This window comes from Panthera tigris, chromosome E3, assembly GCF_018350195.1.
Source record: "Panthera tigris isolate Pti1 chromosome E3, P.tigris_Pti1_mat1.1, whole genome shotgun sequence".
In the NCBI taxonomy this organism is placed as follows: domain Eukaryota; kingdom Metazoa; phylum Chordata; class Mammalia; order Carnivora; family Felidae; genus Panthera; species Panthera tigris.
In genome coordinates, this window is record NC_056675.1 from 31,942,189 (window position 1) to 31,956,701 (window position 14,513).

At 55.1% G+C, this 14,513-nt stretch overlaps 1 protein-coding gene across 1 annotated transcript in view; it reads left to right on the forward strand.

The window, feature by feature from the left end:
• The window catches only part of LOC102965660, a 136,576-nt gene that overhangs the window by 9,139 nt on the left and 112,924 nt on the right, over positions 1-14,513 (forward strand). Inside the window, exons 8-11 of the mRNA XM_042971197.1 lie at positions 115-147; positions 1,418-1,563; positions 6,990-7,093; positions 9,182-9,347. Coding sequence (XP_042827131.1) covers positions 115-147; positions 1,418-1,563; positions 6,990-7,093; positions 9,182-9,347 — 449 coding nt within the window. The remainder of the gene's footprint in view (positions 1-114; positions 148-1,417; positions 1,564-6,989; positions 7,094-9,181; positions 9,348-14,513) is intronic.

A 14,513-nucleotide genomic window follows, 5' to 3' on the forward strand; every position in this document is an offset into this window, starting at 1 on the left:
AACTATACCTCGAAGAGGTAAGAGGACTTGTCTGAGGTCACACAGCGGGCAAGAGACAGAGCCGGGACTTGAACCCCCAGCTCTGTTCTGTAACCTTCGTGCCTCTGAACCCAGGCTCACTGCACCACCTGAGCAAGAACCTGGCAGGTGGGACTGAAGTCCTGGAGCTTCCCAGCATCCCCTCTGATTCCACAGAACACTGGCTGGGGTCCCAGCCTGCCCTGCCTTCTGAGCTCTGCCTTGGGCACCATGCAGGCAGCAAAGGGGTCGTCTAGTCATGTTAAGACCTGGATGTTCCCCAGCGGAATTGAATGAACTGTCCGTGGTTTTTTTTTTTTTTTTTTTTTTCATCTTTCATTAAGATAGAAGTGGTTTTATTTTTATTTTTTATTTTTAAATATAAAAACTTTAAAAATTCACGTTGCACACTTCATTTATTATTTTTTTTTAGGTATTTATTTATTTTGAGAGCAGGGAGGAGCAGAGAGAGAAGGAGAGAGAGAAAGAATTCCAAGCAGGTCCTGTGCTGTGTGCTGAGTCGGACGTGGGGCTCGATCATGACCTGAGCCGGGATCAGGAGTCGGATGCTTAGCCCCTTAACTGACTGAGCCCCCCCAGGTGCCCCACAGTTAATCCATTTAAAGCGAACGATTCAGTGGCTTCCAGTATAGTCACAGAGTTGTGCGTCTATCATGGCAGCTAACTATAATATTTTCGTCACTCCAAAAAGAAATTTCACACCCAGGACACCTGCGTGGCTCAGTTGGTTGAGTGTCTGACTCTTGATTTTTGGCTCAGGTCATGATCCCAGGGTCGTGGGATCTCAGGATTGAGCCCTGTGTCGGGCTCTGCTCTAAGTGTGGAGCCTGCTTGAGGTATTCTTCCCCCTGCTTGTGCTCTCTCTCTCTCTTTCTCTCTTTAAAATTAAAAAAAAAAATTAAAATTCACACCCATCTGCCATCATTCTCTATCCCCCTGGCCCCAGACAACCTCTCTGCTCTCTGGATTTGCCCATTCTGGGAGTAACATGTATATAGAATCATACGGTATGTGACCTTCCGTGGCTGGCCTCTTTCACTTCCGATAATGTTTCAAGGTGTCTCCACGTTGTACCGGGTGTCTGACCTTTTTATTGCTGAGTCATCTTCTGCACGGAGGGACTTTGCATGTTTTCTCTGTCACTCCCAAGAGCGCTTTGGAGGTAGCCTGTTTGACTGGCCCTCATGGATGGGTGTGAACGTTGTTTCCCATCTTTTGCTGGTAGCCGCAACTCGGCCATGATTTTCCTCGTGCCTGTCTGCCCCACCCCCTTTGCCGGAAACATGTGGAAGTGTTGGCAGGGTTGGGGGGCAGCTCCCAGGAGGCCTTCTTCTCAATCTGGCCTTCCCCCACCCCCCGTATGGTCCTCCCCATCTAGCGCTTCCCATATCAGATCCAAACGACGGGGAAGTCACTCCAAGCAGCCTGTTGTACGAGTGGGAGGAAACGCAGTCTCAGGCTTCGGTGGTCACAGTGGCCGTGTCCGTAAGGAAGCTGTGCCAGGCTCAGACCACCAGCTTCGAGGTAAGTGCCTTTGGCAGCCTTAGGACAGAGTCTGGCCTGGGTCCCTGAGACACCCTCTTCTTTTTTTTGCCAAATCCTTCTTGGTGTTTAGTATCAGGGCTGCTACGTACAGTTGAGCAGGGTGTGTACTGCACAGCTGTGTCGGTTACAAAAGCAAAAGAAGGGGAAGAAATCGAGCTGGTGTGTGCCGAGCCTTGTGGCCCAGTGCGGGGAGAAGATGAACAAAGCGGAGGCCTTTCTTTCACTTGCCCGTCTGCGGCCAGACAGTCCTGTTGGGCCCTCGGGCTAACTTTCTGAACCTGGCTTATCCTGGAGATCTCGCCGGAGATCTCTAGCCATACCCAGATCTGACCACTGGAGACTTCCCACCGAGTCCCAACCCATTCAGCCTTCCTTGGAACTGCTGGTCGTTTAAAGTGGAGGAGTGGACTTGAGAAGATGGTTTCGCGGCCCAGAGAGATTTAGAAGGCTCGAGACATCTGGCTGGTTCCCTCCTTTGTGACTAATGACAGGATTTGTGGGAATACGTGATGCTGTGTCTTCCCCCTGCCTGTCTTGTTCTGAGATAGAGCCCCGCACCCACACGTAGGAGGAGAGGCGGACAGGCTGTCCCTGGGGAAGGAAAAACGACGCGTCTGGGTCCTGTGTCGAGGCTGCCCTCCCACGTTGCCTTCCTATAAGAACCTTCCGTGTTCCCAGGAATGATGTTCCCATCAGCGGGGCCCAAAGTGGCCAGTTTGCTCAGTTGGGGAACTGTTTAGTTTGTTCAGCAAGATGAGACACTTATTACTACGTACTGGGCACTGTTCTCGGCCCTTAGAATGAAGGAGACAGGTACCGTCCTGGCTTTTACGTAGCATGAAATCCAGGGTGACGGGAGAGGGACCGTACCCACCACAGGTGATGAGGATTTCAGCTGTTGATGAGCGCTGGGAAGAGAACAGAGTAGGGATGTGGCTGAGTGACCGCTTGGGACCAGGGTCTAAAGCAGAGGTCATTGGAGTGGAGACCTGGGGTGGTCCCTTGACAATCTAGGGCCGAAAGTGCTCTGAAAAGAGCTTGAAAGAACCAGAGTCTGGAGTCTGAGCCCTGGGGACGTGTTTGGGGAGCTGGCCTCCCAGCCTCGTGGGAGCCGGACGGTGAGGACCGGTGGGGCTGCCTCCTGCAGAGCCTCATGGTCAGGATAATTTCCGGAACATTCTAGACACATCTCGATCTTTGTTCCACCATCCCTGCCATTCACCACTCTGGGCTGGGTGTCACCAGTGACATTTGGGAGACTTTGTCTGCCTCCGCACCTGGGATAATGAGTGAGGACACCCACAAACCTGTGAACTGAATGTCCTGGACCCCTAGGGGCTGGGGGGGACACATAGAGCAGGAAAGGGGGGTCAGAGGTGCTGGCATGGGGTATAATTTTAAGTGATGATGGAGGAGATGTTGAGTAGGGGTCGGAAGAGCTGTGGATGTGGGTGGCCCGTGGCGGCGGAGGGGAGCCACAGCACATACTCCAGGGTAGGAGCTGCTCGGGGAGTCTGAGTGGCAGGGTGGTTGGTGGGGGCCTGTGGCTGGCGCCCAGTGGGAAGCACGAGAGGGGACGAGGGTCCCCTCGGTGGAGCTCACAAATCCCTTTCTCTTGGGGTAGTGGGGAGCCTTGGAGGGTGTCGTACAGAGGAGGGAGGTCACGATCTGATGTGCATTTTAACGTTCCCCCTGTGGCTAAGGCTGGAGAACAGACCGAGCGCCAGGTGGGGTACAGGGAGCCCAGGCGAGAAGCTCTTGTGGTAACTTAGGGGGACATACAGGAAGGGGGTCTGGGAGACGAGGGGAGAAGGGTCAGATTCAGATGGACACTGAGAAAATAGGTATTTTTATAATATATTGAGGATGTAGAAGCTGCGTTTATACCTACTGATTACATTTATTGACTATGAAACAGAGTAGAATATATTGAATAAACAGACCGTGTGTTATATCTGTGTATACTGGATGAATATTGAACACACACACACACACACACACACACACACACATTTTGTACATGTGTGTATATATGGCAGAGACACACGGGGGAACCAGGAGCCAGTCTCCAGCTTGCTGATCCCGTGTGCCTCACCCTGGGGGTTTCATGGGAGCCAGAGAGCAGCCAGAAAGAAAGGGGCCATCTGCCTCGCAAGGTGGTGCTACAAGCCACCAGCTGGTTAGGAAGTGACCGGGCCAGCTGTCAACCCAGGCAGCCTGTCCCCCCAGCAGGGTTCTTACCTTGACATTCCTGGCACCTTGGGCCAGATCGTTCTTGAGTGGGGAGGGGCTGTCCTGTGCATCTCGGATGTTCAGCAGCGTCCCTGGCCTCTGCTCACCAGAGGCCAGCCTCACCCCATCCCAGCTGTGACAGAAGTGTCCCCAGGTGGTGCCACATAGCGCCAGGGGAGTATGGTCGCCCTCGCCGAGAACAGCCACTTTGTAGCCTACGTTCTAACTGTCATGTGGCTCACCCTCAGGAAGTGCTCGGAAACCACAGGACAGGCCCGCTTCCCTCGTCTGGCCCCCAGAGCACCCTCTGACTCCCTGGCTGGGCCCTTCCCCAGGAGAGGTGGCTCAGGGCAAGGCATACTCGGGGCCTGCGTCTCGCTTCGTGGAGACTGGCAGTGCTGGCCCTCGAGGGCACAGGGCGGCTGTTCTGTATTTATAGCCCGAGAAAGGAAATAGTGTTCTCCCTGGGGAGGTCCTCCCCGGCTGGCGGGGAGCTGCTGAGGACCTTGTTTCTGAAAGTGGCTTTTCAGGGATGCCTCAGTGCCCACGGAGCAGCTCCTCGGCCCCCTGAAGGCCTGGGGGGCCCGCCTGGTTGCCCTGGGGACCAGCCTTGCGGGCTTCGGCTTGGGATGCCCTTGCTCGTCCCCATTGTCGCTGGGCAGGAGACAAGATTGGTTTTTTCAGTCGGGAAACAAAACCAGGACTCCTGCTCAATAGAGAGCAAATTCTGCAGCCTGACCCTCGCCAGAGAGGCCCTGGAGTTTCGACGTGGGGGGCAGGGGGCTGTGATGGCCAGGAGCATCCGTAGATGATGCAGGAGAAGGTGAGAAGTGAGGCAGGGTGGCACAGCCCCACCCCCACTGCCAGGGAGGACTCCAGGCAGAGGGCTCGGCTCTTGGTTACCTTCTGGTATTCTAAGAATATGGAGCCCAGGTCATGGGCCTTTATTAAACACTGACTGTGTACAGCCAAGGGTTTTAGGGGCCGTGTAGACTGTGGTATGTCAGAGGTGATGGTCCAAATCCTGCAGGTCGGTTGTTAAACACAGCCGTTCTTATTAACGATCGTGTTAGAAATAAGTCCATGTTAAGGGCACCTGGGTGGCTCAGTCAGTTGAGTGACCGTTGATTTCGGCTCAGGTCGTGATCTCATGACTCATGAGATCGAGCTCCGCTTTGGGCTCTGCGTTGACAGGGTGGAGCCTGCTTGGGCTTCTTTCTCTCTCCCTGTCTCTTTGCCCCTCCTGCACATGTGTTCTCTCTCGCTCTTAAACACCAAGAAAAAAAAAAAGAAGTCACATTAGAAACAAAGGTAATCAGTGTTCAAAACCGTCACTTACCTGCCTGTGACCTTGACACCTGTGACCAGGGTGTTTGCACCTGCTGTAGGCGTGTGTGGTGACATGACCTGCTCTCGCGCCTCCGTGCTGCTTTTTCCAAGTCTGCATCCAGTGACAGCACGTGGGTACACGGGCAACTGGAAACGGGCCACAGTGGGAGTATTGACATCATGGGACTTGGCAGCTGCCAGAAGTCCGGGCTTTCTTTTTTCTTGTTTGTTTGCCCACCCCCACCCCATGCCCTCAGGCAGGGGACACTGGTGAAGAGTGTGGGTTTAGGAGCTAGGTGGCCAGGGTTCAGTGCTCGACTCTGCCACTTAGGGGTGAGGCCACCGGCACCTGAGTAAAGCCCTCAGAGTGTCCCGGATCTTCTCTGTTAAGGGGGGCTAACGACACCCACTCCCCGTAGGCTGTCGCGCGTGGGTCAAATGAGACAGTGCGTGCACGCGACCTAGAACGGTGCCTGGCACGCAGCAGGGGCTCCGTACAAAGTGACCGGTGGTGGTCGTGGTGGTGTTCGCGTTAGGATCGTGCGTGCTTCTTAGTAGTGGACGGGCTTCTCCCTTGTCTCGCTGCTAGAGGGGAGAACTGGAGGCGGTGCTGTGATCCTTTCTGCTGTGGCTGACTCTGGAAGGCTAGTCCTGATGCCCACACTCGGGGCCGGAGGCCTTCCCGGAGGAGGCGGCATACTCCAGGGTGGATACCCGGCCTTCCCCAGGTGGCCAGGTGCTCAACCAGGCACAGCAGTTGTTGGAGGGCTTCAAAGGGTGAGTGTCTCAGCCCAGAGACTCTCGGGTGATGCCGAGCTGAGCCCATCCAGAAGGCAGGCAGCAGGCCTGGAGTTGAGAGTCCCCAGGGGTGGCTGCCCCGAGCTGGGCTGACAGTCTTGAAGGCCAATAGCAGTCAGGGCCTGCCGTGGTGGTGACAGTCGCCCCACCCAAGGGGCTGGCTTGTGTGTCCGGCACGAGAAAGTAAAGGCAGAGCTCAGGGTAGCCTCCAGCTCCACAAAGAGAAGGCACATCATAGGAACGCTGTCCGGACCCCGGGGGCCAGATGTGCTGTCCGGGTGGGTGGGTGGGCTGAGCTGGCCAGTGAGGGGCCTGTTGTGCAGCCTGCATCTTGCCCGGCCAAGCTGTGTGCACGGGAACTGGGTGCCTGCCACTCAGCACGGGAGGCTAGAGGCTGGGCGAGTGGGTCCCAGCCCCAGCAGAGCCCTGGCTGGCCAGGCGTGGGTTGGGGAGCCTCGGTCCTGGCCTTGGCCAAGCCCGGGGGAGGCGTGGGGACTGCCAGCAGGAAGCCGGGACCAAATCACCTATCTCCGGACACCTGAGGGGTGTGTGGTCTGAATACGCCCTTTTATTCTATATTTTTTTCATTAAAAATATCAGAAACGATTGCCATCTCACCGACTCTAGGAAAGAGGCTGAGACTCAGCCTAGATCGTGGTCGCGTGAACATTTAGTGAGCTTTTGTTAGAGCATAAAGCCCACAAAGGCAGGTATCATGTCTGTTCCCTCCACCGCCTCCCGCTTATCCCTAGCCCCTAGGTGTAGTGGCTGGCACACAGTAGGTGCCCAGTAAATGCTGGTTAAGTTAAAGAATAGAAATGGACCAGGCTGTGTGCCAGGAATTTAGGAGAGAGAAGCCCAGACATGTGGCCTCATTTCTTTGGATCTTAGGACACTTCAGGTGGAAGTTACCAATACATGTCCCACTTTCTTTGCCGTCCTGTCTGAAGGCAGGGGAATGGAGTGGGTGACCCTGTGCCCCCCACCACCCCCCGAGGCTGCCAGGGGAGGAGGTGTCGCTCATGCTTCCCCCCTCTGATTCCCAGGCCGCAGAACTGTTCCTGACGCTGGTATTAGAGCTCCAGGGACTCTCCCCAGAGGAGCTGCTGGAACTCTGGAGACAATCTTCTTTTAAATGCCGGGACAACTGGTAAGGGCCTTGCTGCGGGGGAGGGGTACCGGCCCGGGAGCTGGCTGGCGGTCCTGGTGGGGCTGGGCCATCTTGGCCCCGTCCCGGGTCCCCCCTCTGAGGGCTGCATGGTGCTATCTCGTCTCATCTCGTCTCATCCCTGTGATAGTGACTCGTCCTTCGTTCTGGGATGTCTGCCAAGAAGGTGATTAAGCGGGGAGTCTGGAGGTTCCCACGGGCTGGCGGGGGTGGGGGGGCCCTTCTTGTGACTCAATCTGAAGGGCCTGGCAGTATAAATACAGGCATTGTTCTCTCCCCCAGACTGGGACCCTCTTGCAGAGAGCTGGAATTAGCATTCCAATGTGCCTTGGGTACCCTTCTGGCCGTGGGTGGGGGTGCGGGCCGGGCTGGGGTCCCACCCCCTGGACCCTACTGATGTGGGGCCAGCAAGGGGTGAACAGAGACCCCAGGCGCCGAGTGTCTGAGGAACTCTGTGGGCTCCGGGCTGTCCTGGGGAAGCCTGGGGCTCCTTCCCCAAGTCCTGCTGCTCTCCAAGCTCCTGAGCTCCAGACATCTGGGACTTTCTCACAGCCTTTCAAAAAGATCTCAAAAAGCCTGCTTCAGATCCTGTGTCTGCCTCTCTCTCTGCCCCTCCCCCGCCCATGTTCTGTCTCTCTCCCTCTCTCAAAAATAAATAGAAAACATTTTTTGAAAAGATCTCACAAAGGTTATCAGTCCAAAATATGAAAGAAAAAAAAACCTGCAAAATCAACATGACCAAATGTCTCAGTGACTGCACAGCCTAATAGCTAATGGAGAGGCACCTCCTGAAACCCTTTCTCTGTATCCTCTCGTTGAACCCTCACTAGGACCCCGTGGGGTAGGTGGCTTTTTTTTTTTTTTTTAATCCCTACTTCATGTTTGCGCAGGGAAGCCAAGGCACAGAGCAGTTAGGAAACTGACCCAGAGTCACACAGCAGAGTTGGGATTTTGAACCCAGGCGGTCTGTGCTTCTCCGTCTAGTACTTACGGGCTTGAATAGAAGTGATGTTTGACTTAGTCGTGTTTTAATTCTGTGTGGCCAAGGCAAGGGCCCTCAGGTCCTCAGGAGGAACGAAGTACCCGTTTCCCTGGTGACCTCCCCCGTCTGCTGCTCTGCATTTTCCTACAAGACCCTGGGTCTCATCGGTCCATGTACATGTTAGGAGGCGGGAGGACCCATCCCAAATCTAGGACTTTCTGAGAGGACAGATGCTCTTCAGAGAGTTCTTGTGTCCATGAGGCTGCCTTCACTTCTGGCCCAAGTGTGGTTCCCCAGGGCCCAGATTTATGGCGGGAAGAGGAGGTGCGAGGGTGACAGGTGGGAAGAAAAGGGAGGACGTCGCTCAGAGGAAGTGACCTGTGTGTTCCAAGGACTCTCGGGCCATGTTGGGGCTGGTCCCTCAGCATTCCCATTTTCGAGATGAGCAGATCGAGGCCAGAGACTATTGACAGGCAGATGATGAGGGTGGGGGTGGGGCGTCTGGTCCTGGGCAGGCGTGGGCTGGCTTGTGGGGCCCCCGGCTCTGGGAGCCTCCCGTTTCTGCGGTGATGCTGGGGATCTGCCTCCCATTTGGTCACGTCCCTACTCAGAGCCACCATTGTATCAAGGTTGAAAACCTTTTCTGAGCTTCGGAACCTTTCTGCCATCTCAGAAAAGAAAAGAAAAATGCTGATGTTGGCCCAGGACTGAACATCAGAGGCAACCTGCCAGTTGTTGGTTCCTGTTCGATGCCAGGGGTCCTCGCCCCTGCTTGGTGACCGAGGCAGGTTTTAGCAGAGCATTGGGCGGTTCTAATGTGGCCCCAAACCGCTGTTTCCTGGGTGGGCGGACTGGCCAGGGTTGGGACTGGGCTGCTGTTATCCTTGTGAACCCTGTAAGCCAGGCTGCTTGGGTCCCAAGCCCAGCTCGACCCCTTCCGGGATGTGTGACCCCAGACACGTCCCCATCGTACTTCTCGGAGCCTCAGAGTGTCCCGGGATGACCCGAGGCCACCTCGAGATGAGTCCGAAGGCGCTCAGGATGTGCGGGCCACCTCTGTGACATCCCTCTGTCTCTGTCGATCTCAGGCAGCCGCTGGTGGATGCCCTGCCCTCCTGTGGCACCGAGCCCTGTGTGGGCCTCATGAAGGACCTCATCATGTCCGGAGAGGTAGAGGTGGACGAGATAGAGGCGTGGCTCTGGTCGCTGGCCTTCATCCCACAGCCCACAGATGCCATGGTCCACACGCTGCTGGTGAGCCCCTGCTCCCCACCTGGCCCCCTGGCATCCCTCCCTGACTTAGCAACCGATTGGACACAGGAGGTGACCCGCTTTCGTCAGGGCTCTGAGCCAGCCCCTCATGCTGCCAGTGGGGACAGAGCAGTGAGATCTGGGTTTGAGTCTCAGCAGTGTGCCTTTCAGCTGTGTGACTGTGGGCAAGTGGCTTAACCTCTCTGAGCCTGTTTTCTGATCCGGAAGATGGGGATGGAATAAGAACCTTCCTCCGGGGCCGGTGGTAAGAGATGGGGCGATGCATGTAAATGGATTCTCCCCGTGTCTGGCACAGAGTCTGAGCACTTTAGGTGAGAGCTGTTCTTGTTATTGTACACAGATACGTTTATTGAGTCTTGAAACTAGGAAGCCTGTGTGAAGCTAGGCCAAGGATTTCTGATCACCTGGAGGTCTTAGTTAATCCTGACGATGCCTCTGTGAAGTAGGTGCTTTGATTACGCCCATACGGCAAATGGGGAAACCGAGGCCCGAGGAGGCTGGGAAGCTTGCCTAAGGTGGCCCGTGTGCCCTTCCTTTCTCCGAGGGATGTGTCCTCACTTGCCTGCGGGCACCGTCACTTGTTCCTCACCCTGCTGGGCCAAGCAGGTAGTGGGCGAGGATTCAGGGGCCACCAGCAGGGAGCAGGGGTGAACACACTTGAGAGCTGGTGACGGGCAGCCAGGGTCCCCGGGAGCAGCAGAGACCCCTGCCTCGCCAGTGGGGGAGGATGTCTCCAGCAGGATCTTTCAGTCCTTCGTGCTGGTCAGGCTCTGGCTGACTCTCTGGGCAGAATATAGGGAGCACTCACCCCTGACCTCTGACCACTGACTCCAGGGTTGGCCGTGGGGCCGGTCCAGGCAGGCTATGTGGTTGGCTCTGCTCAGCAGATACAAGTCAGGCCCTGATTCAGAGCCAGGCTCAGGCTGGCCCCCGCTGGGGGCATCCCGCACAGCTTATGGCCCGACAGGTGACAATCTGGCCACCAGGGGCACTAGCGCTGTCCAGGAACCACCAGGGCTCAGTCAGTGCCTGCAGGGTCAGTGTCCTTGAGACCGTTTGTTCGGCACAAGTGAGGTGGCTAAAAGGGCAGGCTCCGGTTCTAGACCTCCAGCTCTGGATCGCAGCTCTGTCTCTTACCAGGATGACCTACAGCCGGGCGCTTGCCTTTTCTGTGCCTCAGTTTCCCCCTCTGTGCAGTGGGGTGATGCATAATGAGACTCTGTGGATCAAGGGGCTGTTGTGATGTGCACCAAGTGTCAGGCATGCGGCTGGTGTCGCTGCTGGGACCACTTGTTAGGGATATGGGGTGGGCAGGGTCCCTCGGCTGACAGAGCCCAGGGTCTCGTCCGCCTACTTGGCTTGTCCTCTATGCCACAGCTGGCCCCTCTCTGGACTGGTTTGCTCGTTCTCTCATCCAGTCCACAAGGACAGAGTGTGCCGGGCGCTTGTGGGGCATGTGTCCGGGATGCAGACTTGCTTTTAGCAGCCTGGAAGGGGTGGAGAGAAGGAGGAGGGGAAGGGGGAAGGGGAAGAGAAAGAGGGGGAAGGGGGTAGGCAAGAGAGTTTAAAAAAATTTTTTTTAATGTTTGTTTATTTTTGAGAGAGAAAGAAGCGAGAGAGAGCGAGTGAGCGGGTGAGGGGCAGAGAGAGAGAGGGAGACACAGAATCTGAAACAGGCTCCAGGCTCTAAGCTGTCAGCACAGAGCTCGATGCGGGGCTCAAACTCACGCACCATGAGATCATGACCTGAACGGACGTCAGATGCTTAACTGACTGAACCACCAGGCGCCCTGAGAGTATTTTAATATACTTTTTCTTGTGGAGTAATTTTCGGTGTGCAGAAAGAAGGGTTGCAAGGCTAGTACAGAGTTCCTGTGTATCTGGGCCTGGTTTCTCCCATTGCTAATGTCTGACGTCACCAGGGCATATTTGTCACATCTAAGGAACTGACCTTAGTACGTTACTTACTAAACTTCAGCTGTTCAAATCCCACCACCTTCCCCACGGTCTCCTCTGTCTGTCCCACCGTCCCAGGGGGCCGCATTGCAGTTGGGGGTGTGTTTTTAGTTACATGTCAAAGTACCCAATCAGGAGACTGTGCTACTCCTAAGTGTCCTGTGTGACATTTGTCCACCTGGGCAACCAGAAAAAGATGGAGGACATTTCCTGCTCCCCTCCCCCACCCTGTGTCCTTCCTGGTCGGTGACGTCAAAGATCATGGGGATTCTGACCTTTCCGGCCGTCCCTCACTCTTGCCCGCTCTTGACATTGTCCCGTGAGCTCATGTGCACCTGGAGTCTGGCTTCTTTCTCCCATATTCTCTGTGAGACTTGTCCGTGCTGTGTGTGTGTGTGTGTGTGTGTGTGTGTGTGTGTGTGTGTGTGTGGACTCCGTTCCATTGCTGGGCCCTATGCTGCCTCTTTGCCGTTTCCTCTCTTAGTGGTGTCTCTTGATGAATGTAACTTAGAAGTTCTTGGTTTGGGAAATGCAGGCTGTCTGTCTTTTCCAGCTCGTGTTTCATCTCCCCAAGTCGTGATGCATCTTCTATTGTTTTCTATCAGCTTGCCTGTCTGGCCTCTGGGGGAAGCTTGATTTGGGGGCAAGACGAGTAGGCTTTCAAGTCCTGTTGGAAAAGGGAAATCAGTTGTATGAGGGTCATAGGTCTGGGGAGTACTTTATCTTTTTTTTAATAATTTTTTTAAATGTTTTTATTTATTTTGACACAGAGACAGAGCGTGAGCAGGGGAGGGGCAGAGAGAGAGGAAGACACAGGATCCGAGGCAGGCTCCAGGTTCTGAGCTGTCAGCACAGAGCCCGATGTGGGGCTTGAACTCACAGACTGGGAGATCATGACCTGAGCCGAAGTCGGACGCTCAACCGACTGAGCCACCCAGGTGCCCCGGGAAAATTTTATCTTTAAAAATTAAAAAAAAAAAAGGGGGGGCACTGAGTGGCTCATTCAGTTAAGCGTCTGATTTCAGCTCAGGTCACAATCTCACGGTCCGTGAGTTCCAGCCCCTCATCGGGCTCTGTGCTTACAGCTCAGAGCCTGGAGCCTCTTTCAGATTCTGTGTCTCTGTCTCCCTCTGCCCCTCCCCTGCTCATGCCGTTTCTGTCTCAAAAATAAACAAACATAAAAAAATTTAAAAGAGAGAACCTTTTAAGCAGACTTTTAACTGAAGTGTCACCAAAGCTTTTTTTAAGTTAGAGATTTTTGTATTAGGAGCCAGGGTTCTGATTCTCGTGAAGTCAAGGAGGGCTCGCCATTCTGGGCAGACATCCCCTGCCCCCCTGTCCCTCGGGCAGCCAGTGATCCCACAGGGTCCTTGCTGCTCTGGGAGCCCTGACCTCATGCTGGCCCCGCTGTCCTGCAGCTCCCAGCTAGCCAAGGGGCCCCAGCCACTTGGCCTCCCCCGCTGGGCCCTACCTTGCTTCTCGTTCCATCTTTGGTCCCTGGAGGACCCAGTCTGCCCTTGCCTATCCCTGGCGGCCTTCCTGGGGCAAAGCCAGCAGAGAGCGAGACCTCTGACAGGGGGGAACCGTCCTCCACAAGCCTGGCTGTCTTCTCTCCACGGTTCATGTCCCCTGCTTTCCCTCCTCTGTATGGAGGAAACAGGGAAGATTGTTCTCAGTAGATAAATCTCGAATAACATTGAATGTGCTTTTCCAAGCCACGTATCCCTTTCCTTTCACAAAGAAAACACACACGGAGACATACATACCAAAACACACATATGTGAAAGTAGAGATGCCTATACACAGACATGTCATGGGCACACACACAAAGATACTCACAGGGACAAGTGCGGACATCCCCCCATACCTGGGTGCACACACACACACACCAGGCTATACTGGGACGTGCACACACACACACACACATTAGGGCAGGCATGTATACACACAGGGCACACACCCATGTTGGTACGTGTGCACGCGCACGCACTGGGACATGTGCACCCCGACCCACATGGTATACTGGGAAAAACATACACTCCCATAAGGGAACACAACACACGTGTTTACACATACCACATACAAGAGCACACACGCAGACACCGCACGACGCACAAACCTGGTGGACAGCAGGAGTCTAAGAGAAGAACAGAGACGGTATAGACATTGCATTTTCCCAGGCTGCCAGGCCGTCGCTGCTCTGGGTGGTGTGGGTGTGGGGTAATAGAAGCCACTGCCCGATGCCCATGCCCAGACCTGGTTTCCGCAAGTTGAGAATATGTATTTAAGGAGCAGTGAGCGTGGGGTCACGTCCCGCCCGGAAGCCAGACCCTTCAGGGTTACGTCTTGGCCCCACCTCTTTGTGGGCTGGGTGACCGTAGGCAAATTACTTAATCTCTCTGTGTCTCACGATTCAATCATGTGATCTGTGTGACATGTGAACAGCAGAACCGGGCACACAGGGAGTGCCATGTCAGTGTTTTTTATTAAAATCCATCTTCCTAGGGTCGCCTGGGTGGCTTAGTTAAGCGTCTGACTTCTGCTCGGGTCATGATCTTGCGGTTCATGAGTTCGAGTCCTGCCTCCGGCTCGGTGCTGACAGCTCCAAGCCTGGAGCCTGCTTTGGATTCTGGGTCTCCCTCTCCCTCTGCCCCTCCCCTGCTCGCATCTGTCTTCTCTCTCAAGCATAAACATTAAAAAAATTTATAAATAAAATCTATCTTTCTGGCTTTTCCCCCAATAGGCCTAGAACCAGCGCTCCCCTATCCCCCACTCACCCCACCCCCTTTGCTTTCCTCTGATTTGAAGGCTCCAGGGCCCTGGTGTAGGGGTGGCTGAGCGTCTTGGTGGGACCCTGTCGCACAGCTGGAACGGGCCGGGATCTGACTCAGCCTGGGCTCAGTTGCTGCTGCTGCTGGGAGGCCCCTGGAGAGATGAGCCTACTTGATGTGGGTGGGTAGGGCAGTGTAGCCCCATGGCGGGGCCTGGGGTCTCCTGATCCTCAGGGAGTGAGACCCAAGAGGCTCCAGCATGTGCTGGAGGGTGGGGCTGGCGGCAGGAAAGTCTCGATTTCCACGCAGTTGGGAAGCTGGCGGAAAAACACAGATGTCATTTAAACATTCAGCTTGCAGGTAGAGAAGTTAGGTTAAAAGCCAAGGTCATAGAGACTGCACACCTCATCCCGTTACGGCA